We start from the raw sequence: 24,213 nt of genomic DNA on the forward strand, positions 1-24,213 counted from the left end.
TGAGCATGTGTTTTCAACATGTTGACACAATGTGTGACTAGATTCTCTGATTAGGCCGATCGATTTCATTGTCCTTCTATGCCCATTATCACTAAGAGAGCTTTTTTTTGGATCAACCAATCACAGCTTTTAAAATAATGTGTCATACCTAGCGACGGGGTCAACCACGCCTCTTCACTAAGATAAAAGTTTCTGTCCCTTGCTCTGCGAGAGTTCCTAAATCACTCCTAAGCTAGGACTCCTTGCTAGAAGTTTTTAAGCTAAGTAAGGAGCTCTCTGAGAGTATTCCCAGAATGTTTGTAAATACAGGCCCTGATCTTTAGAGATGAAGGTGGCCCAAACTATGACAGAGCAAGGCTAGCTATTGCCAGGTCTGAGTCTTTAAGCTAAGCTAGCCAAGCTAACAGGCTTCAGCTTTGTATTTACAACACAAATAAGAGAGTGTTTTTTCTGCTAGAAAGCAAGTAAGTGAATTTCACAAAGAATATGAAACTATATTTCCCTAAGATGCGCTGTTTGTTTAGTATCACTTTACTGTAAAGAATACCTTTGAGGACACGGGCAGTTTTTGTGATTACATACTGGGCTGATCACTTTTTATTATGTAACATGATGTTATGACTGTACTTTATTGTAAACATAAGGCTTTTTATTGAAACAAACCTTTAATCCATGGTGCCCACTTTATGAAATAGGTTCATAAAACTCTGACAATTTCAATAGTCACTGAAAGACAGGTTAAAGTATTACAAACTGTTTTTTTTATTTTCTCATAGGGAAGTGCAGAATGAAATGCTTATCAGCCAGAACGTTAACTAGTAATGTTTGTAAAGTAGTTCCTGTTGAAACAGTGGAAAGGTCGTTGTCTTATGGGAACAATAACAAAGCTAGGGAAGTCTGTAGTTCCCACTTCACGTGGGCTGCTTTTCACAGCCACATTAGCATTCTTTTCAGCCCCATCATACAAGCATTATTCACAACTGTTAGAGGAAATAGGACACACCTTGTCTCAGTATGCCTCAGCCAAAACAGCTTTTATCATACCAGTCTCAGCCTGCAGATTCTAATATGAATCAGCAGCCTGAGGACGTGTCTTCAATAAGCACTTTTACCCTTTATTATAGATCTGAATTATTCAAACAGGATCATTTACTGAACGAACAATTGATGCTGAACGACGTCGAGCCACATGTACAAAAGATTGTATTATAATCAGAACTTTGAATAAATATATATTGAAGTGTAAATCTGAAGTGTGGTCTTAATGTTGTGTTTAATAGTACAAATATTTGAGTTAATGAGGATGTAAAAGCGTATTAAACTTCCGGCACGCTGCCAGTCTGCATTCCATCATGCTGCCTTAAACATTTCATCACATTTTCTTTGACATCTTCTCTCATATGGTTTTTAAAACTCCTATTATGACCTCACATGATCTTTTTTTCCTTTCCTGTAGCTACATTCTTTTGATCTGTCCACATGCCTGAAGCTCTTCTTACCTTGGGCCGTTTTCAAGTTTACTCAGCTGATCAAAGAGCAGACTTTCATTCTTGATCTCACATCTATGTCTCTCGTTATGCTATGTCTCTGTACAAAGACCTCATAAGACCTCTCTTTCCTCCTTTAAAATGCTTTCCCCCTGTTTGCTCAGGCTGATCAATGGTTCTGATTGACATGAAACAACAATAGATCATCCTCAAAGCAAAACAGTCACCACCTCCGCCTCTACTAAACACCTCTTACTGCGACACATTAACCAGCCCTGAGCACTGATTTGTTGGCTGCAGAATCTGGTCGTTCCCGTCGGGCAGGTTGCAGAGAGCAGGGGGTGCAGGTGAAAGGAAGCGAGAGGGAGGGACGGATCCCAGCAGAGAGAAAGAGGAGGAGAAAGCTAACAGAAACCAAAGATGACTGGGTGAAACAAAATGGATCCAACCAAGCCCAGGTAAAGTGTATAATTTGATCTTTTAAAAAGCAGAGATAAAGTGTGTGAAGGTGAAGCTGTACGCTGCTTTAGAGGGACTTTTTACTGCTCGTCTTCACTTTGATTCACCTTCATGTTAAAGCTGCTGTTTTGGATCCACGAGCTGCTCTGTGGCATTTCTGTTTATGATTTACTGAGGTTATATATCTACAAGACGGCCTGTTTATGGACTCATTATCAGACCTTTAACAAGTTAAAGTGTTAAACTTGCAATATAATGTAATTCCAGACCTCTTTGTGGGAAACAGACAGTGATTGTAAACAGGTATGACACCGTGATGAAAGCACTTGCGAGAAAAGCTTTGATGTTTGACAGGAAAGCATGAGCAGATTAGTGAAGTGTACATGTCTGCAGTGTGTTTGCTTTAAGAGTAACTTCTAAAACTGTTTAAATACGGTCAGGAGTACCTTTACAAGCCACAACGCCACTCTGCTCTTACAGTATGCAGCATTATATAACAGCAGTCACCCGGCCGTGTGTACAAAAGGCACTTCTCTAATGGTTTAATGTTTCATTGAGATAAAGCAGCTTCCACATTTTTGGCTGTAACTTAAACCTGCAGCAGGACGTCCTGCAGGTTGAGACCATGCTGGATTTGTGTGAACTAAAGTCAGATGAGTCCTGGAGTAACACTGCGAGCCGCTCGACTGTGAAACAGGAGCTGTAGCTATGTGAGACAGCTGGTGTCCTGTTAAATCAGCGTTAGTGTCTGTGAGAGGCAACAGTAATGATTTGTGCTTCTCTGTCAGCCAGGTAAAGAGTGGCTGGCTCTTTAAAAAGTCTTTAAAAAGTGAACCTTGTGTCTTTTTAGTAGTTGAAGTTGGTTCTTCCTGTAGGTGTTTACCTTGTTTTGTTTATGTGAATATTCTTTTGCTGCTCTTATGTTGTTGTTTTTGTTACTATCCATCTGGCTTGGTAGGCTTTTTAATGCCTTTATCGTGAATTACGTTCAAACTTTTGTTTTGAAAAGTAGAGAGATAAATGTTCTTATTTATTGTCTTGATTATGAAATTTTACATCAAACAAGCAGAAGAACAGATTCCTGCTGCTAAACATCATGATGTTTTCATTGACTGAGTTTTAAATGATCACCAGATGATTTGAGCTCTTCAGGCCTCTGTTGATCATATACAGCTCTGGGAAAAATTAAGAGACCACTGCAACAATATGTTTTCTCTGGTTTTACTATTTTAACTTTTGTTTTATTGTTTACAACATTTATCCCTACTTCGACATAAAATATTCTCATGTAGGTCTTTTATTTGCATCTTTATGTTCATGTTTAAACAACAGAATACAAACAACAACATGTATTAAGTTCGGAAATCAATATTGGGTAGAATCACCTGGTTTTTAATCCCAGCGTTCATGCATCTTGGTATGCTCTCCGCCAGTTTTTCACGTTGCTGTTTTGGCTATTTTGCCACTTTTGATGCAAAGATTCAAGCCGCTCAGCTTTGCAATCTTCCTCTTGATCACGTTCAGGAGGTTCTCAGTGGGGTTCAGATCTGGATTGGGTTGGCCATGACATGAAGAAAGAGATGCTGATTTAAGGAACATTTGGAGTGGGCCTGAGCTGTATAATTGTTCAGTGAAGAACTTCAGGTAGAAATCAGGTAGTCTGATGAGTGCTTCGTGCTGAGGAAAGGGAACGTGTGAAGTTTTGATGGTTTCATGACGTTGCCTAAACGACCATGCCGCTGGTAGTTCCTCTCATGGTTTCTGTCTCAGTAACTGAAAACTATACTACAGTGTCCTCAGTTAAATCTTTATTCAGACATTTTTCTGCTTGGGAACAACATGTAGAAACTATTACCCACGGATATGTAACCGGATCTTAATTGGGAACATTTTAAAGAGGGATATCGGGTGCTTGCTATAAAGTTTTATGGTATTAGTTATTTGTGTTTTTTGCAGAACTTAATGTATCCTCTTTTTGAGTTTTAAATGTTTTACAGCTGATCTAGAGGCATGCAAACTGTCTTAGTCTATTAGTGCTGTGGTATGTGTCCCTGGTTCATGCTATACTCGTTTCTTTAAACAAATATCAAGTTATAAATAAAGCTGGGGAATCTTTGGTTGAGTTGTTAAAGCCAACAGACATGTGAAGCTGGTGACAAGCAGACATGTTTTATTTTGATGGTAGAAGCCAAAAAAGATTTGCCACCACGGTCTTAAACGATGAATGAATCCCATTGTGTAGCATAAATCAGCCTTTTCTCTTTTAGCTACCTGTGTTTGTTGTTTATAAAGCTTTAGTCCTGCAATGAAAGTCTAAGTGAGGCCTTTACAAAGCACACATTGTCGCTGCACTTCTGCCTCTCTTGTGAAGCCTTTTCATCAAACTATGCCGTCACCCACCTTCCTTTGAGTAATGAGTAACCCTGTGCTTATCCCCAGCCTTTCCTCAAAAGCACCGCATGTAAACAACGGTGGAGGAAATGAATCAGTGATGGAAGAAGCAGCGCTGCAGTGGGGAGACGGCGTGGACGGGGAGAGGCAGAGGGACACAGACAACAGAGACACAGATGTGGTGAACGGGACGACGGCAGCTGCAGAGACAAACCAACACCACCGGGGGGCAGCAGACAAAAGCAAGTTCAACTCGACAGGCTATCAGGCAAGTGGAATGAGACTCTAATGCATGTGCCAGGAAAATGTTGCACTTTTAACCCGCTACTTTTATCTGACATCTGTTTGGAGTTATTTTGCAGATTAAATCTTTTAAAACTGATGCATGTTATAGAAAATAAATCTTTATAAATACATTTTTAGTCTGGATTTAAATGCTTAAAGTGTTTCGTTTTTTTGTTGTTGTTTTTTTAAAATAAAAGTTTAAAAAAATAAATGTGAAAAATTTGACACAAAAAATGTTTTTAATAAAATTCTGTCAACTTTTTTTCATAATTTAATTGCAGCAAAAATGTTTTTTTTGTAAAAAAAAATTACAATTAATAAGTCAGAGTAAGGAGTATTTTAATTGCACAACTAAATAAAGTTTTAGTACTCAGTTATTGATGTTAATGGCTTCATAACATTGCAGACACAAATACCTTATTAATAGTTGACTAAAATTGCTGCTTACAAATGTATTAATTTATATTCAATTTATGATGCCAGGCCGTTTCTTTTGGTCCTTCAACAACATTTTGCTCATGAAGCTTTTGCACTTTTGTACATTTATTGTAACGCAGGACTTTTATTTTGAGCATTTCGTGTTGAAGCATTGGTTTAAAACTTAAATGATATGCAAGGATTGGTGACACTGACAGCTGCACTGAGTTCTGCTTCAGAGATCTGTAAAACACAATCCTTCAGCATAAAAATAGTGTAGGTTCATATCTTGCTTAGTCACTGTTATATGTGTGTTTTGATATAAACTTGGATCTGTGATTAATCCTCTGGTGCTTTCATGTTAAATACAAAAAGCTGAGAATGATTCTACTTTTCCCATGACTCTCCAGAGGAGGACAAAGCAGAAGGTGGTGACTGACTTTGCCACAGTGAGTAAGGGAACATCTGCAGGAGCCAAACCCCGAGCTGCACTGAGACAGGTCCTGTTCAGTCAGGGTGTGTCTGACAAGAACCCGGCGTCTGAGGTATTATGTTGTCTCCTGCTCATCACGCTACATGCTGACAGACTCAGAAACAGATACAGACTTGCTCTAATCACTTACCCACACACTACTTGTTCTGCTCCATAGGGGCACTTTTAAATATAACCTATGATTCATTATGAAATCAGATGTTCCCCTCTTACCTGTCTGTTTTTATTTCTGATGCTCCTCCCTGTCCTTACCTCAGGAGCGAGGTCAGCTGGATGTGTTGAAGCAGGATCTGGAGGCCTACGCTGTGCCAGTCAGTCTGAAGTGGAGGTGGGAGGAGGAGAGTCAGGGAACGACGCTGGAGAAGAGCTGGACGGATATAGTGCACTCCCATTCGGTACGGGACCTTACAGGATACCTCTGGCATTTCTCTGCGTCTCTGAATGCTTGATATGTTGTCCTTTATTCCTCTGTTCCAAAGACCTCCATTGTTGTCTAAACCTATAAAAAAAAAAAACTGTGTTACACTGGGTGACTTGTTCCCTCATAACCTAGAAGAACCGCAGAAAATAGTCCCCAGCAGATGCACGTTTTACTCTTGTTTTAAAAACTTTTGCTAAAACATGCATGGTTCAGCTGTTTTAAGAAATTATTTTGCATATATACATCTTTTTGTTTTGTTGTTTAAAGATTTTATGCCACTGTAGGATGTCTAACGGCTCCAAACTGGGGAATTGAGAGACCAAACAACAAAGGCCATTTTGTTGTTTTCACTGGAAATATGGTTCTTTAAACGCTTCTTAAATATCTGCTCAGAATACATTTTTACATCTCTAATTTTGTCTTCTTTCTCTTCTTTTGCCTTGTTTGAATTAACAGACGATGTCTAAGATGCAGAGACACCAGCAGGAGGCGCTGTGGGAGTTTGTCCACACTGAGCTCACCTACATCAACAAGCTCATTATCGTCAAAGACGTAATATGTCCTTCTCTACCTGCTCTCATTAAAACACAGTATTTCTTCTATATGTCAGAGCTGAACGAGGTTTTGCAGGATGTTTAACAGATGTGCGTCTGCTTCCACAGCTGGTTGTTGCAGCTCTTGTCAACCTGCACCAGCATGGATTTCTCCTGGAGGTCAGTCTGCAGAGCACGCAGCCTCATCTAGATTGGAAACACAAACCTGCTGCACACACTAAATCTGAGGCCTATTTTCCGCTGTTCTGCATACGACTGACACACATTGACACGAAGAGAACATCCGCTCTGGCTCATACAGAAAACAACACACAAGTGGAAAATGTAGCACAACAAGTGATTTCCATTGAGAAGACGGAAAATAACAGAAAGCAGCTTAGTTCAGCTTTTAACACTATTATTTTTACTTTGTGTCGACGTCCTCCTGTGACAGGTGACCCCCAAGCTGCTTTTCTCAAACCTCCCCTCCATCATCAGCGCACATCAGATGTTCTGGCAGGAGGTGATCTACCCCATGTTACAGGAAGGGCGGAGGACGGGCAAACCCTTTGACCCCATGAGGTTAGAGGCCGGCTGCCTGCAGGTATAAACGCACAGTCTGCAAGATACATCACAACACAATCAGAGGTTGTTTCTGTCTGTCAGACGTGGAAATTAACTTCATTTTTTAAGTCCTTTTCTTACACACATTATGTATCAAAGTATTTGGAGCAATTGCAGTGTACTTATGCAACATTTAATTTAGGGATATTTTTCCAGTTAGTTTGCAAATTAAATATCCACCTATTTCTAAGAGTAAAATACAATTAATTGGAATAGAGTAAAATAAACTACCTAACAGCATATAAAACGTTAAAAAATAGCTACAACTCAACCAGTTCCAGCAATAAAATCTGTATGCAAAATATTATATATAATAATGTAACTCTTACAGGAGCCATTCTACTGCATAGCGAGAGGTATAACTTCTTATTTATCTGCATGTTTTGTGCATGTCTCTTTTGATTTAATTTTAAAATGAATGATTTAATAAATTTAAAGTAAGCACTTCACTTGAGGGAAATTTATCAGATTTCCCACAGCCCCCTTCCTTATGCACATATGCAGTAGAAGATACTCAGTGGTGTTTTTTAACCTTGTCAATAATCATCTTTTTGTTTTTGTCCTCAGTTTCCTGAGCGCTTCTCCTCCTATCAGCATTACTGCTGGGAGGAAGAAAACAACCTCGAGTTCACACGCAGGCAGATGGAGAGTAACCCTCATTTCCTCACCTACGTCCAGGTACATTAAAGACCCCCTCCAGTGAAATCCTCTGTTTAACCTTGTAAACATCTCCATGTGGCACAAGACATATCAGGGGCAACATGTCTGCCTTGGTTGAAGGCCTGTCTGCTTTTAAACTGCAGTGTACCAAGGACAGGCTGAACAACACGTTTTCAGATTGGCAGGTTTGAGACGTCACAATTACCCGTTAATGGACGGGGTGACGCTATGCATATCATTATGTGCAGCCTACGGCAACCACTTCGGCGCTGCGCAAGCCAGCTGTAATCGTCATCGTGATTTTTGCAAACTCACTACTGACTACTAACGTTAGCGTTAGTACTACTAAATAAATTAGCATTTTACATGTCTTAAAACATGACTGGAGCTGGTCTTTAAGCAGCAGACATCCACATGCATCCATACAACCTGCTCTCTGCATGAACACATACACTCAGGACTGTGAGGAGGAAAGCTGACACATACTGAAAAACCAGTACCATAACCAACGAGGGCACCTAAATACAAATGAATGCTTTGTTTTCTTAGTGAGTGCTCTGTGTGGTTTGTGATTCCTTCATAACCATGTGGGCGACCTGTCATAACTTTCTGACTGGCAACCGCTTGTCTCAGCAACATCTTTCAGATTTAAAAGCAATTTAAAGCAAACAAGAGGAGAGCACTTTTATGTGAGTAGTGAATGCACAACAAGTGCGTCCTGCAGCACAACAAAGCCTGCAAGACCTCAGCAGGAATTTTGACTGCATTATGATAGAAACATGTCACCCTACAACAACACTACCTTCATCTTGTGTAAAGACTAGCTATCACCATTCAATGTGTTTATTCAACACTTGTGTTTCATTTATGTCATACCATCACATCTTGTCACCCTGTGTGGGAGGTGAAATATTGTTTTCACAACACTTCAAAGCCCCTCAGGGACCATTCTACCAGGAAATGGTGCATGGTAGGTGGGTCTGCTCATCCAAATCAATCAAAACAAAACATTTTACAGTGCCTATGTGGTTTTTTCTGCTTCGCTAGAGATGATATTTTTGTCTAGACTTTGAGATCAGTTTCCTGCCATGCAGATGTGGATGTATGTCAAATAAAGAATAATGAAAGTTCTCCACAAGAGAGATATGTTGATATTAATTGTCTAAAATGTAATCTCATGTATTTTATATGAAGTGCAAAACATTGTAAAATAAAAGCTAAACTGGATTCATGGCTATTTAGCTTACTGTAGGACGCTGTTGTGCTCTAATTTGGGCGAATTGACCCTTTAAAATCAGACTTTTTGACTGTTGCATTAAATCACACATTTAATATGTTCCTGTGTTTCTGTCCCGTCCAGTGGGTGGAGACTCACCCTCAGTGTGAGCGGATGCGGCTTGGGGACATGCAGGCCAAACCCCATCAGAGGATAACAAAGTACCCTCTGCTGCTCAAGGCCGTGCTGAAAACCACCCAGGACCCTCATGTGCAGAACACACTCAGAGGCATGGTGAGAAATCTTGAATCAGGAAGAAGCAACAAACCTCTGACTGACTCCCACTAACCTTCTTCCTCCTGCTCCTCTGCAGTTATCCAGTGTAAACAGCTTTCTGGAGTGCATCAACGACCACCTGAGGCTAAAAGATGAGGAACTCGCTCTCGCCATCTCTGCTCAGAGGGTGGAGGGATACGAGGTGGAGGGAATAAATGAAGAAATAGACAAGGTAAAATATGACTGTTTTTTTGAAAGAATATATTCACACACCAAAGACTATGACTTCAGGACCTTTTTTCATATCTCACCCATCTTGCAATGTTCTTATTAGTTGACAACCCGCTCTTCCTCTGAGCCACACTTGTTTGGAGTTTCTATAAAGTTGCTTTGTGTCTCTTTGTCGTTGTTTGGTGCCTTTTCAGGGTCATTTTTTAAATCTTTTTTAGTTGCTTTCTAACTTTTGTTGTTACTTTGTGCTGCTTTATAACTTCTTTTTGTTGTTTTGTGGCCCTTGCCTTTTTTATTTTTTGTATTTTTTGTAGTCATTCAGTGAGTCTTCAGTGTCTTCATGGACTCTTTTATCCTTTGGGTTTGGTAGGCTAAATAGTGCGTTAGTTCTGCTGTGATTAATTCTTACGGAACAATGCCATACCAAACCATAACACACCATACTATACCAAACCATGACACACCATACTATACCAAACCATAACACACCATAGCAAACTATATTATATCATATTATATCATACCATACCATACCATACCATACCATAACACACCATACCATACCACACCATACCATACCATACCATATTATATCATATTATATCATACCATAGCATACCATAACACACCATACCATACCATAACACACCATAACACGCCGTACCATACAATACCATACCATACCATACCATACCATAACATAACATAACACACCATACCATAACATAACACACCATACCATAACACACCATAACACGCCGTACCATACAATACCATACCATACCATACCATAACACAGCATAACACGTTGTACCGTACCACACCATACTATACCATACCATACCATATAATACCAAACCATACCATACCAAACCATACCATACTATACCACACTATCCTATACCATACCATATGATAAGATACCATTCCAATCATTAGGTCGTTATGACCTACAATTTTCTCGATTTCAGCGAGAAAATATAATTATTCAGTCTAATATATTTTGCCACTAATGAATACTTTTGATGGATTTCTTTGACAGCTAGTCCGTGAGATCTCCAAGTTTGACCTAACCTGCCCCATCAAAGGAGTCGGTCCTGAAGTTGTACGTAAACTGCTGCTGGAGGAAAACTTGAAGATTCGGGGGAGAAAAGAGAGCAAGGTGAGCAGAGCCAGTGCACTTAGTTACTTTATATTTATATCTGTCTCTTTGGAAAATCACTGATAATTCTTTTTGACTTTCTCATGTTTCCTCGCATATGTTATCTAGCAGCTGGAGGTGGTGGCTCTGCTTTTCTCAGACGTGCTTTTAATGACCAAAGTCCAGAAGAAAGGAGAGCGGCTAAAGGTAGTGCGTCCTCCTCTGGCCCTTGACAGAACGTTTTGTATACCGCTGAAAGATGGCTGTGAGTAACTCTTATGGAAATGATGCAAGACATTTAGATTCTGTGTATATTATAGATCCCATAATCATTCTACCTCTTCTCTCAGGTTCATTTGTTCTGGTGGAGGTAGGAGAGCTTCGGAGCGCGATGAATGTTTACATATTTGCTGCCAGCTCATCAGAGAACTGCTCCAAATGGGTCTCCACCATCCACCAGGCAAAGGTAAAAATGTGAATTTCCGACCAAATCCTTTGAAATGAGAGTAGTCTAGTTTTTACTTGTTGTCATGCTAGAAGCGTGGCTATAGCTCTGTCCATCTGTTGGTTGATTGTCTGTCCAACACTTTGGTCCAGACTGACATATGTCTGCTATTAGATGGAGACCCATGAACAGACTTTAATTAATTAATGTTCCCCAGAGAATAAACTATATAGACTACTCTTAGTGATACTACCTTGTCGAATGTTTCACTTATTCAGTGAAATGTCTTGATCTCTACTGCACGGATTGCCCCAAAATATGGCCTGAACATTGATGATGCCTGAAGGATTTTACCTTAAGATGTTGTTGATCCTCTGACATTTTGTCTAGCACCACCTTCAAGTCAATATTTCAGTCTTTCCAACACGTTGAACCTGCTAAACTCATGACATTTCCATCAACCTCAGCTGTACTTTGTGTTAAGTCCTACCTAGCAAATGTTAGCATGCTAACACGCTAAACTAAGATTTTATCTACTAAACATCAGCATGGGAACATTGCCATTGTGAGCATGTTAGCATGACTGTAGACTTGTGGTCTTGTAATATGAAACAGAATTTAAATAGCTATAAACGCATTTACTGTTGAGAGCTTTACTTATTTTTCTTAATGTTACATTTTCAGGAAGCACTGAGGAACCTGAGAGAGATCGAGCGCATCAGACAACTGCAAAAATGGAAAATCCAGCAGCTTGACGCCAAACCAGTTGCAGATCCCAAGATGGATTACCTGGAGACAGATGAACAACGTCTTCCACGATCACGAGAGACTTTTGTGGATGAACTTGCAGAGGAACTTATTGTACCCCAATCAATAAATGGGATTCTCGCTTATAAAGAAGCAGAGGTTCAGTGTGAACCTTCAGATGATGTGACCACTAACAATATCCGTGTACCTTTTTGGCAATCCCATCACTACGAAAACATACCCAAAACATCTCGTAAGAGCTTTGTTGGTCCGCAACAACCCGTCATGGGGTATGAATGGATAGAAATGGGAGTAAGAGGGGAACAAGTTGGGATCAATCAAGAAGAAGAACGGAAAATGGTTGAATCTGTTATGACAAAAGAGGGAAGAGTGGCGGGCTGGAACCACAGGGTGCAATCAGCCCCAAATCTGGATCATTTCCCTCATAGTATCGCAGCCGACCCATTGCGGTACAACACAACTGGACCACATGCTCTCTTACTAGGTGGATATCCAGATATTGACTACCCAATGGATGAAGGTACTTCTTCACAACTTCCTCACCAACCAACAATAACCAGGGAGGGGCTGGAGTTTTCAAGACAAACATTAGAAGTAGGAATATCAACAAAGAGAGACTCAGGTTACCAGTCTGTAACGCAGGACATTAGGAGAAATTCCATCTGCAGCCAGTCTGGAGATTTGGAAACACCTCCAGAAGTTTGCGGTTTCCCCAAAGATTTGAAGTCACCCGGGTTACGGAGGAGGAGGCCAGTCAGTACCAATCAGGGCTCCTATGCTCAGATGTCTAGGCAGTTCCTCCAGGAATCAGGACAGGCTTATTCTGATTCAAACAACTACTCTTCTTCCAACTCTGACACCGAGTACAACAAAAATATGAAGAGAAACTCTCTTCCTCCTGGCAACAGCTCGGATTCACTGCGGGTGCTAAAGCTGGGCTCCCTGAAACCGAACCAGGGGATGTTTTGGAACATGCATGATCGAGCCTCTCCAGACCCCCAAACACTGTCTGAGTCTGAGCTGCCTGATCAGAACTTCCACAACAAAAGTCCCATAATTAAAACCAAAAGGAGTGCTTCCATTCCTAACATCGTCATTGAAGGAAGCCATGGACGTCGTCTGCACTCCAGTAGTCTGTACACATCACCTCTAGCAGAGGATACACAAGTCCCCACTTCGGGACATGATCCAAACAGACACCCATCACCTCTGTTGGGTCTTCTGGAAAGATCCAAAGGGAGGGACAGAGACGGCTTGAAAAGAAACAGAAAAGTGTCTCATTTGAGGTCAAGGTATCCTCCTCCTTCCCCTTCATTTTCCACCACACCATCACCTCCGCCCAGTGATGGAGACCGAGACACGGAGTGGGTGGAGGTGGTGGAGGTGACGAGACACAGAGCCCTCACAGTGAGTCAAGGATGGAAGGAGCAACTGGTGGATGGAGATGTGGATGACAAGAGGGACAGGTTGGTATGACAAAGTTCACACATTTACTTAACTAGTCGACATGACTGTCTCCATCTGCAGTCTATATTGCAGATCTTCTCATCGGCACCATATGTCGGAGGTTCTGCCTCTCTAGCTTTAAATCATAGACACAGTAAGCGTGCTTTGTTGTGGGCTTGTTAAATGTATTATTTTTCCCTTTAATGTGGAAATGTATTTTTTTGAACTGTCAAATCTCTACTATTGAAATGAGTTTTCTGGTTGAGTAGGCTGGGGATGGACAGACTGTTCTGAGAATGGAAACTTAAAATTACCCCGCCTGTCATGTCTCTAACAGCAAAGCTTAAAGTGTAAACATTTTGTCTTGCATAACATAATTGCTAAAAATACAAATTTAAACTTGTTTTTTAAATTGCCAATCTTATAAAGTTATGCCAGTCCAATTATTTCGACAAGACAATATATTCATCATAGCATTATATAAGTTCCATATCTTTGAACACCATGCATAACTTAAGAATAACTGTTGTGCATGCCTGGTATGTTATAGTTAGTCCTTTAAAATAATTCAGTATTGACTGTGGTTATGAAAGTACTTGCACAATACATGTTACAGAATAATTCATTATGATCTCCTCTTTCCATCTCTCTCCTTCTTTAGCGTTGTCTTTTTGGACGGTGTTAATGTGGACTGGACGGGTTGGTGCTTTGATGACGATGAAGTCATGGATCATTTACAACCAGGAGCTGAGGGGCTTCTGGAGGGCATCAGCAGATCTTTGAGCTTTTGGGATCTCCACGGACCTCCAGAGCACGATGACGGGGAGATCAGCCAGGTGTAGCCACCTGCCGAGCGGATCAAAAACTAGACTGCCACTTAGAATTCAGGCTATGAATGTGAAGCACAGAGGGACTCGTGAACAAGGACAGTTGGTTTTTTTGGGGTGAAAATCTGGAGCATGCAAAAAAAGAAAAACCTCTTTAACACAGAGGTTGTTGTGGAAAAGTCTTTCATATGGATTTATGGGCCCAAACAAATATATGTGTTATTTAATGATAAATATTTTTTTATTCTAAAAAAAAGTAGTCAATATTTTGTGTAAATATATTAAAAATATTTTTATAAAAAACTGTATATTATTTATATCTTAAATAACTTCCCCCCTCTCTTTGACCTGAGATATTTGATTGTATAAAATGGAAGAAATAAAACAAGATTTATTTCCGTTAAATGTCCTTTATTTTTTTATTCACATACAGTAGAATATTTGAAAATAATTACAACTCAAATAACATGATAAAATATATAATATACAACACTTTAAATTCAACAACAGTACTGCTACAACGTCTGCTCTGAAATAATGTATTTACAAAACTTGTGCAAACAAAAGTCTCCCAACATATCGCAGGCATGAAAAAGACCGATCTCAGTAAGAGTGTCACTCTCCCGCGAGGCTTTGTCGTGTCTTTAATTTTTCTCACGGTTCCTCTCTCTCTCCTCCCGCTCATTGGAGGCAGAATGAACGATCGTCTCCAGTGCGGGGTACTGAAGGATCCGTTTCCTCTGTGGGAGAAAAATACTTAGAATGAGCAACACTGCGTCTACGTCATGATCTGATGTATGAATTCACATGTACATGAATCTTGTTTTCATGTAGGAATTTATTTAGGCTAATGTATTTATTTTTTATAGTTATTTATTAGTAAATTAGTAAATGAGAAATGAGAAAAACTAAAATTTAACTAAATCAAATAGTCTGTAAGGTTTGTACACTACAATAAAACTGATCAATTTTCCAGTTAAAGTGAAATGACATTCATTCATTTTTTCCACATTAATTTGAAGTACAGGTCTTTACCCTTTGGTGGTTCTTGTACATCTGGGCCAAAATCAGCAGCAGAACAAGGAGGAGGAGGCTGAGCCCGACTATGGCAGCTGTGTTTTGTGACACACCTGATGCTTTTTGTCCAGTCAGGCCACCTGAGGGGGAAAATAATATAAAGCCAGTCAGACAAACGCACATTACGACATATAAAGCATATAAACACAAAAATCAAGAGGAGAACTTACTCATCCGTTGAATGTGGTATGTTACATTTCCCAAGATGCCCTCTTTCCCGTAGAAACGACAGGCCCATTCGCCCTGGTCCTCCTCAGACACCTGCTGAGTCTTCCCCTTCTGGATGGACCCTATTGACTGCGTGCCGTTAAGGTCATCGACCACATGAACCCACTCATAGGCGGTGACTTCGCTCGCGTCTGTCAGTTGGCAGGTCAGAGTCACGGAGGCCTCTTTCTTTGACACAACGCTGCTGTCAACTGAAAGAACAACAGGACCATTAATTGCATTGTTGATGGCAAAAAATACATTCAGTTGAATTTTAATGTAATCAACGGAGGCTTACTTTTGGCGACAACAAGCCGCATAATCCGGGTCAACTTTTGTCCTTCTACGGTCGCTGAGCATCTATACATGCCTTCATCCTCCAGTGTAACCTCTTTCAAAGAGGCAGATTTATCCCAGCTGGGTTTGGACGACGGCGAGGACAGAGAGAAAGAAGCGGGAAGGGGACCGGCAGCCGGTTTGAACAGAGACCCAGGTTTCAGTTTTTCCCACACTGGGCTGGAGGGGATTACACCCGTGGAGAACACGCAGGGGAGCATGACAGCAGATCCAACAGCAGCGTACACTTTAGTATTGTCTGTGGATGGTTTGAGGATTCCTGCGAGAGAAAGGGAGTGGAAGAGGAGAGTATTAGAGCATCTGCTATTAAAAAAGATGAACTAAACAGCTTCTTTTTTTTTAGATAAGTCATTTTTTTATAATCGTACCGTTCACAGTCAGAGTTGCCGAAGCTCGACCTTCTGCTCCCTCGTCGCCCACGGCACAGGTCCAGTTTCCCGCTAGTCTCAATGTTGCCACTTCCTTCACAACAATGGCACCAGTTTCTGCGGTGGAGGGCATTTCAGTCGGAGGCACATACGGGCTGTTGTTCAGAGTCCAACGCACAGTGGCTCCGATAGGCCAAGGAGTCACGGTACAGGTGATCAAAACATTGTCCCCCAATGTGGAAACCGATGGAGAGAAGGACACTGTAAAGGACAAGATTGTTAACATATATTACTGCTAATTTCAAAATAAAGTTTGATTGACTGAGTCCTATTGATACACAATTGGTGGAGTCTTAACATGCTCATTTGCTGCTTTTATTTAGTTGGATTTCCTGCATGAATTAAACTAATTAAAGGAGTGGATATGAGTTTTAAGGTTGCTTATAGGTGACTTACCCTTAATGATTCTGAGCATGACAAGGTTGTCAGTGACCCGGCTTCCATCTTCCACCCTGCATTTGTACAGTCCTGCGTCCTCCTCCCTCACCCTGAGGATTTGCAGGCTGTAGTCCCCTCTTTCAAACTGGGTGTGGGGGCATCGTACACGCTGGGATTCTTTCCGTGTCCAGGTGGAGCCCCAGTACTGCAGACCGCTCCTTTGCTTTCTCCAAACAGTGCTGCGGACAGAGGAGTCACAAACAATACAGTGTCATCGGCTTACAGATGCAAGTCTTGTGTTTGAATTTGAAGGAGGGCAGCAAATGAATCAGGAAATTGGCTTGACAACTAAAGAACAGCGAGAAAGTGGAATTAAGAAGCAGAGGCAGCAAAAAAAGTCTTACCCTTTGTTGTCTTGACTCCATATGATGCCGTGGGGAAAGTTGGATAAAGCGTTGCATTTACAGGGTAGTACAGCCTGAGAGCCTTCCTCAGCAAACACCTCAGTGACCTCACACTGAGCCCCTGTGGAAGACACATAAAAAATCACTTTGGTAAGAAAATAGAACTGGTATACATTGAATCACCAAGATAGAAAATAAAGTGGTAAAAAAAATCCAAAATTTACCTGTCATGAAAAAAGTAAGCGCACAAAGGAGGGAATACTCCAACAGCATCTTCATTTGTTTTTGTTTCTAATCAAAAATGAGTTTGTTCGCTGCGCCGCTGCTGAAACGATCCACAGATATCACTTTGACGTCTTCCCCTGCGTGAACGTCTTTGTGCTGTTTTCCACTTACTAAAACCTTCCTTTCTCTTTTCTTGATGTGTTCTCTGATGTTTTTGGGGTTGATGAAGTATATATGAGCCCGTGGGTGCTCATGGGGGTGGAGAGTGTGAGGTAGTTCCTCTGCTGATCATGTGACTTCAGCAACAAGCCGAGCTTTGATGCGGTCTGTTCGTGTCAGCCTGGAAACTGTAAGAATGAGATGTAAACAAGGGGACCCACTCCCTCCCACGGATTCTCTCCCCTGTTCCTTCTTCACCTTGAATTCATTTTTCTAACAGTACGTAACATTTTTGAATTTGCAAGCCACAGCTCACAAAAGATCCAAGCACCGTTACATCGATAGAAACATAATGTATTTGTTCCTCAAGATAGAGTTCCTTTTAAGATATGGTTCTATTCAGAATAAGCAGTAAGCAACATTAAACTTACTCTCCACGCACAGCGATTTCAGCATCAGTATTTGTAAAGATCTGTGTTTACCAATAACTATACTATCATTCAAGGAAGCTCTAGTTGTTGCTTTGAAACCGAGATGGTGAAAGGCAAAAAGCAAAACCACTCCGTCACTCCTCCGTCACTGCCAGTCACTGACGTTTGCAGCCTATGGTTAACTCCCAGCTCTCATTAAAAACATCATCATCACCAGGATGATTTAGTATGGCAAGTTGTTCTCATGGATATTCATGAAAGTGAATCATCACCTCCATTCTCGCTTCTTTGGTTTCTTTTTCGTCAGCTCTTATGACCCACCACTGTCACTACAGGAGAAACTGGCCTTCACTGCCAGTCAATGTTTTAGTGTATCTCATCAAATGTCAAACAAAGGCTTTGTAGTTTATTGTGTAATAGTGGAAAATATAGGTTAAAATGTACAATAATTAACTATACTGCATCAAGCTAGCAGACAGATAGCTTGATGGATGGATTTGAATATCTATCCATCTATCTATATATCTATCTATCTGCTGCCTTGCAAGCTAGATATTGATAAGCTAGCAGACAGATAGATAGATAGATAGATAGATAGATAGATAGATAGTCAAATCCATCCAGCAAGCTATCTATCTATCTGCTACCTTGCAAGCTAGATATTGATGTAGCTAGTAAGCTAGCAGATAGATTGCTAGATCCCTTGCTAGCTACCTAGAGCGCTAGCTAGCATGCGCTCTGGATATTTGTCATGCTATCTAGCTTGATATTTATCTAGCTAGCATGCTATCTAGCTTGCTAGCTGGACCTTTGAGCACACCTCAGCACCTCAGCAGCACTCAATTAGGAAAATGTTGGATTTTTGATGAAACAATATAATTGTGAAAGTGAACATGAGGGCTGGGCAACAATATATATGGTTAAAACAATATGAAAATGTCTATCAGGTGTGGTTTTTTATATCGTCACTGTTGTGGCGTCACTAAACCAGCGGCTAAACTGCTTTACGTCAATTTATATGTCATTTTGACAATGCTTTACATTCTAATTCTTGCATGCGAGAGAGAACCTGGAGTGAACCATAGAGGGAGGCGCTGTTTATTAACATGGACAGTAACAACCAGAAAAGGACTCAGGCTCAGCCCAAGTGAAAACGGAAACGCAGTACTTTTTATTTGTCAAGTATTTAATTCACACAGGATTATCCACAAATAGGCTTCATGTGGTTATTTCATATGGACTAATTATTTGTTAAATTACCAGAAAACTTGATATATTGTGATATAGGATATTGGCCATATCGCCCAGCCCTAGTGAACATTACATTAGATTTAATGTTATATTACAGCTCAGTTTTTCAAAAGTTTTATCACTTTTTGAGAAAACTTGAACTTACAATAAATTAAAAGCAAAGCTAGAGAGGTACACAGATGGATATCAAATGAATACACAAATTGATAGATGGGCCTACCCCTGAGTATGTGTGGCTGAAACCAAAGAGCCGTTATTCTTCAGCTTGTAGAGACATTTTCCTTGGAAAGAGCCACGTGACTGCTGTGGGAGTGATACTGTAAGCTTTAAATCTTTTCATGTCATCCACACACAACTTCCTCCTCACACCAAATGCTGTAAGCTGTTAATGTAAATCAATGTCAAACTGTGTGTGTGAAGCTCTGTGCTGGGGGCATGAGTGTGTCACTCAGTGTGAGGTGGTCTTTCCTCGACCTCATGTTTAGCCACCTCCACTGTATCTGAATATGAGGCTAAAAGACTGTAAAGGAAATTGCCCCTCACATGGAAACTATTGAGCTTTGAGCTTGAGAGGATGCAGATGACTATGTTAATAAGGATGAGCTTGGAAAATAGTCAAATCAGGCTGCTTCTTTAGAAGTTCAGCAGAGAATGAGCAGTTTGTTCCTTTGTGAAGCTCTCCCTGCATCTTGTCACGACACAGGTTTTCAGCATTAACTCTTAATAGGCAATACACCGTTAAATATCCAGACTTCAGACTGAGTTATTGTAAAACCTGCTGTGGTTTTATTTCAATAACTGATACGATTATATCACTGCATTCTGATCTATATGTGTAGGTGAGTTTTACTGGCAGAGGAAGCAGACCACAGATAGAAAAAACGTTGCTCTGCTGAGAATTTTTGAAATTTAGTGAAGTCAGCATTTTGTCCAGTGCTGTGAACTTTAGAGCTGCATGGAAACATGACTGTGTATTTATAAGAAAACAAAATGCATTGTAAATGCTTATTATGGAAAAGATGGTACATGATGGAAAACAAATGCTCTGTTGCTTCTTCTGCACATATATTTTAATATGTAACATAACATTTGAACTGTGCAGAGTTTTTGCACACACACTGAACACTTACAGTAAGTCAGTTACTCTTCTCTGCACAAGCTTTTGCAGTGTGGTTATGTTAAAGTCGAATGGAATCTAATGTTTAATAATGTTTTGTCTGGTCTAAATTTCCACACCCTCGCTGACGTCTTCTTAGCAAGAATGAAATAAAGACAAAGATCAGTTTGAGCACTTGTTTCTTTGAAAATAACTTAATATTCCATCCAACCCTTAAGAACAGTAAGACTGAAAGTATCGGTATCTGTGGTGTGTGTGTGTGTGTGTGTGTGTGTGTGAGAATGTGAGAGAGAGAGAAGAGAAAGAGAGAGAGACACGCATAGCAGCTTCTAGGTCTGCAGAGTTTCACGGCAGCTAAAAGTAGGATTTCAGCTGACAGTCATTTAAATGGATTTGTTGGAATTAAATCCTTAAAACTTTCCAACAAGAAAGTGTATATTAAAACTCACTCAAATGCAACAACAGTGTACCAAATTGTATTATAGTAGCCTAAGATCTAATTGAAAAGATGACACTGATTCAAGAGACCTAATAAAAGACGTATTACATCATCCTTGAAGTAGGCTATAAGTACGGCACACGTGCACAACATGTGTCTAGGACTGTCTTTGTAAAGGATTACTTACCTCATTTTCTTTGTTTCCTCCTCAAATAATGTTTGCATTTGTTGTTTCACTAGTTTTACTGTTATAAAACATTCGTTTTTGTTGCAGAACACGCTTAATGTTGGCGGTCCGGACCTTTGGACTTTGTCAGGGTCAATTTGACATATCAATGGACAATCATTTTCCAGAATTTTTCTGTCAGGCCAAACTGACTTTAAAAAATAACCATTCCTTCTTGTTACTATTGCCGTTCGTTTGATGCATTGTGCCTTCCGATACCGCCACCCCCCTCTGCTGGTTAGAAAAAGGGTTGTGAACAGGTCTAAAGACAGTCAAACGATTGTTTTTGCGCCACTCTACCGACAACACGGTACCAGCGCCGTGCATTGTGGGACACAGAGTAAGATGGAAGCGGCCACTTAGAGCATGTTGAAGCCCCAATAACATCATTTAAATGTTGTATCTACGCAGAAGACCACAATTTATACTTTGTCGGAGTAAATAGAAGATATTATTTCGGCACAAAATCACTTCTGGACGCGGACACTGGTAATGTTCAAAATACAGCATTGAATGTAGCTAACGTGCAAGCTAAAGCTAAAGCTAGGGGTCAATGTAAAGATATGTGAAAAGCTAACATTGTGTTTGATCAGAAGAATACCCGATTAAACAACACATTGAAAGCATAGTTAGTTAGCGTCAAATAACTACTTTAACTAAATAAACCGAACACCGTTCATGTGAAATTGATAGTCATCTTCTAACTGTAGAAAACCTCGAACATGTTTGCCCTGGGAGGGTTTCTGAAAGCTGGAGCGTCCTTCTGTCAGTCTGCTGGGACTCTGCTCCACACAGCCAGGACTATTACTACTGGTGAGTACTGTTTCTGGTTTGAATGTGTAACCTAGACTTGTCTGTATTACTGCAAGAACATCATTACATTTTATACCTTTTCTTTTTGTTCTTTTAATGACATTCATGACCACCGGATTAGATAAAATCAGACAAAACTATATTAATAATCCGTCCTTCGTTAAATTAGTTTCCATATAGATGTGCAGTAATCAGTTAGCTAGGTCTGTACGTGAGATTATTTTCATTTGTGTTTAATTTGTTGATTTTCTTTTGAAATAGGCTAATCAATTGATTGATATTAAATGCTTAATACAGTTCTCTGAATAGTCTAAAATCCAAATACCTCATATTCACATTTATACTAACAGTAAAGCAGCAAAATACTCACATTTGAGGAGCTAAAAAAATGCTTTTTGCTTGATAGATGACTTTAACAATTGATCCATTTTAAAAGATAGTTAGTTCTTTTATGATTGTAGCATCGGTAAATATAGTTCTTGTGCAAAAGATCCTGATACACTGAATACTTACATGAAACACTGTTTTCTGCAGGTACGTGCTGCCAGATCAGGATGCATGCCATCCCTCAGCTGAAGACGGTGGACAGGTGGACTGAAAAGAGAAGCATGTTTGGAGTTTATGATAACATAGGCATCTTAGGTAAGTCTCTTCAACAGGTTAACAACTTTATTATGTATTCATTTGTGTTCATTTAATTTGATGAAGCTCAAAGTATTGAAAATGTGAAATAATTTATAGCTGAGTACAGCAGTCTATGTACATATCTGAGACCATCATTTGCTAGCCCCTAAAATACTTCTGCACCTCTCCAAAAGCAAGCAGGTTGGGCTGCCAGTATGGATGCCAATGGCAGCTACTGTTATAGAGCAGTAAAAAAGAACTGATTGCAGGTTATATTTATTAGGTGGGGATAGTGAACAACGCTAGTCCGGTGCTAGCAGGGGACGTATTGTTAGTTATGAATTGCAATCCTTCCAAGATTTCTCTGTTTAAGTTTTTTATAATTATGACATTTTAATCCAAGAAAGTTCAGTGGAATTAATTTTCTACTCGGGTGGAGAAATAAAGGTATTACATTTGAACTGAACTGTTCAAATTAGCCAGCCACTCAATTGTAAATATTTTTTTCGGTCTGAAGCCACTTGCATATATAACCAGCAGTTTGTAGTTTTATTTTGGAAAGATAAATCATAGATGAGGATTGGTGAATTAATGTTAAACCAGTTTAACAACATGGCTCCAATAGTTTTGATCTCTTCACTTTGTGTCTTCAGGGGACTTCAAGGCACATCCCAAAGACCTCATCATTGCTCCCAGCTGGCTGAAGGCTTTCAAAGGCAACGAACTGCAGCGTCTGATAAGAAAGAAGAGGATGGTGGGAGACAGAATGATGACCGCGGACAGACACAGCCTGGAGAAGAGGCTCCGCTTCCTCTACAGACGCTTTAACCGCTACGGCAAACATCGCTAACATTGAACAGACAGTACTGGCACATGCCTTTGACCAGCAAAGAAGGACTGCTGAAGTCTTGCTGTGTGATTTCATGCTGTCAAATTGCTGTATATTGCCAATTTTTGTAAGCTTATCTTATTCATATATTAAATTCAAATATCCTGTATTCCTGTTTGATTGGTCCTAATCACAGATACACTTCCTGAAAAACACGACATTCATGATATAAGAGAAAATACTATGTAAAGATGGACACAGACATTTCCCTGTTATTGTTGACAAATGAAATATCTCAGAATAGAGACAATCTCTGACCCACAGAGTTCAAAGGTCATCAATAAAGCTCTGAATGAGAAGAACCACTAACACAACACAATGAATGAATAAATGGTGATTTTGCTTATTTGTCATAAAAACAAAAAATGTTCTAAGGCTTGGATTTGCTCTAAGCTGCATGACACAATTTTCACAGTGTAACAGCGTCCACTCTGCTTAACAGGAGGACTTTGCACTCTATTTTAAACCCTTCTGCAGTGCGTTTCTACCATTCAGCCACAGGAGCATCAATGAAGTCCTTTCACCCAGTTGGTGGTCCAATTCACCCCAATGGCATTGGATGGGCTTTACACAGGCCAGTCAGGTTGTTTGATACAAAACTGGTGAAGCTATTGCTTCTCTAACATTGCTTTGTGCACAGAGGAACTGTCATTCTGAAGGGTCTTCCTTAAAGCTCCTGTGAGGAGAGTTTAACTGGTTATAAAACAGACTGAAATGTATACTGATCTCGGCAGCAAACCAGACCATCAGAGGGAAGACTGACTATTTCTTAACTGTCGTTTTTAATGCCTGTTACGGCTGGCCTCGTGTCAGACGAAACCATTAACAGCATGCAGCCTAAGCAGGCTTTGTTTACATTTTCCACAGCAAAGATTCACAGTGAGCGATATGTTAGATCAGCAAAGAGATATGAGGTAGGCCTACCGCTTTATCCACAGGGGTCGCCAAGATGGACACAAAATTAAGGTTCTTTACAGTAGCTTTAAGTTGTAGGGGGTTATCAATCAGGCGCCCAAAGATAAACCTGGAGAGCTATGAGATGATAAAAGAACAAAGGAGAAAAAATGT

General features: G+C 40.2%; 3 protein-coding genes across 4 annotated transcripts; 2 read left to right on the forward strand and 1 right to left on the reverse strand.

Moving 5' to 3' along the window:
- The first annotated feature begins 1,874 nt into the window (after positions 1-1,874).
- plekhg6 (pleckstrin homology domain containing, family G (with RhoGef domain) member 6) lies at positions 1,875-14,467 on the forward strand. 2 transcript variants are annotated; one of them, XM_069656311.1, is made up of 15 exons: positions 1,875-1,945; positions 4,386-4,605; positions 5,450-5,584; positions 5,790-5,927; positions 6,410-6,505; positions 6,616-6,666; positions 6,941-7,090; positions 7,678-7,788; positions 9,131-9,280; positions 9,360-9,494; positions 10,536-10,655; positions 10,764-10,899; positions 10,985-11,100; positions 11,764-13,313; positions 13,955-14,467. In XM_069656311.1, exons 1-15 carry the CDS (start codon positions 1,926-1,928, stop codon positions 14,133-14,135), a joined length of 3,309 nt encoding a protein of 1,102 aa, XP_069512412.1. In that variant the 5' UTR covers positions 1,875-1,925; the 3' UTR covers positions 14,136-14,467. The 2 variants fall into 2 exon arrangements, with proteins under 2 accessions (XP_069512412.1, XP_069512413.1); XM_069656312.1 differs by having other exon boundaries at positions 10,767-10,899.
- An 86-nt stretch (positions 14,468-14,553) lies between these two features.
- On the reverse strand, positions 14,554-17,242 carry LOC138584644 (lymphocyte activation gene 3 protein-like). The gene is made up of 8 exons (XM_069656928.1): positions 17,196-17,242; positions 16,972-17,092; positions 16,586-16,806; positions 16,130-16,390; positions 15,703-16,020; positions 15,368-15,616; positions 15,156-15,277; positions 14,554-14,860 (listed from the first exon to the last, which is right to left on the reverse strand). The coding sequence occupies exons 1-8, from the start codon at positions 17,200-17,202 to the stop codon at positions 14,765-14,767; spliced, it is 1,395 nt and encodes a 464-aa protein (XP_069513029.1). The 5' UTR covers positions 17,203-17,242; the 3' UTR covers positions 14,554-14,764.
- A 3,905-nt stretch (positions 17,243-21,147) lies between these two features.
- Positions 21,148-23,254, forward strand: mrpl51 (mitochondrial ribosomal protein L51). Its single transcript, XM_069656837.1, has 4 exons — positions 21,148-21,308; positions 21,530-21,632; positions 22,167-22,274; positions 22,910-23,254. The coding sequence occupies exons 2-4, from the start codon at positions 21,542-21,544 to the stop codon at positions 23,104-23,106; spliced, it is 396 nt and encodes a 131-aa protein (XP_069512938.1). The 5' UTR covers positions 21,148-21,308; positions 21,530-21,541; the 3' UTR covers positions 23,107-23,254.
- Positions 23,255-24,213: the final 959 nt, after the last annotated feature.

The sequence above is a fragment of the Semicossyphus pulcher genome, unplaced genomic scaffold (assembly GCF_022749685.1).
Source record: "Semicossyphus pulcher isolate SPU_LCO1_2020_fin unplaced genomic scaffold, fSemPul1.0.p SCAF_9, whole genome shotgun sequence".
In the NCBI taxonomy this organism is placed as follows: Eukaryota; Metazoa; Chordata; class Actinopteri; order Labriformes; family Labridae; genus Semicossyphus; species Semicossyphus pulcher.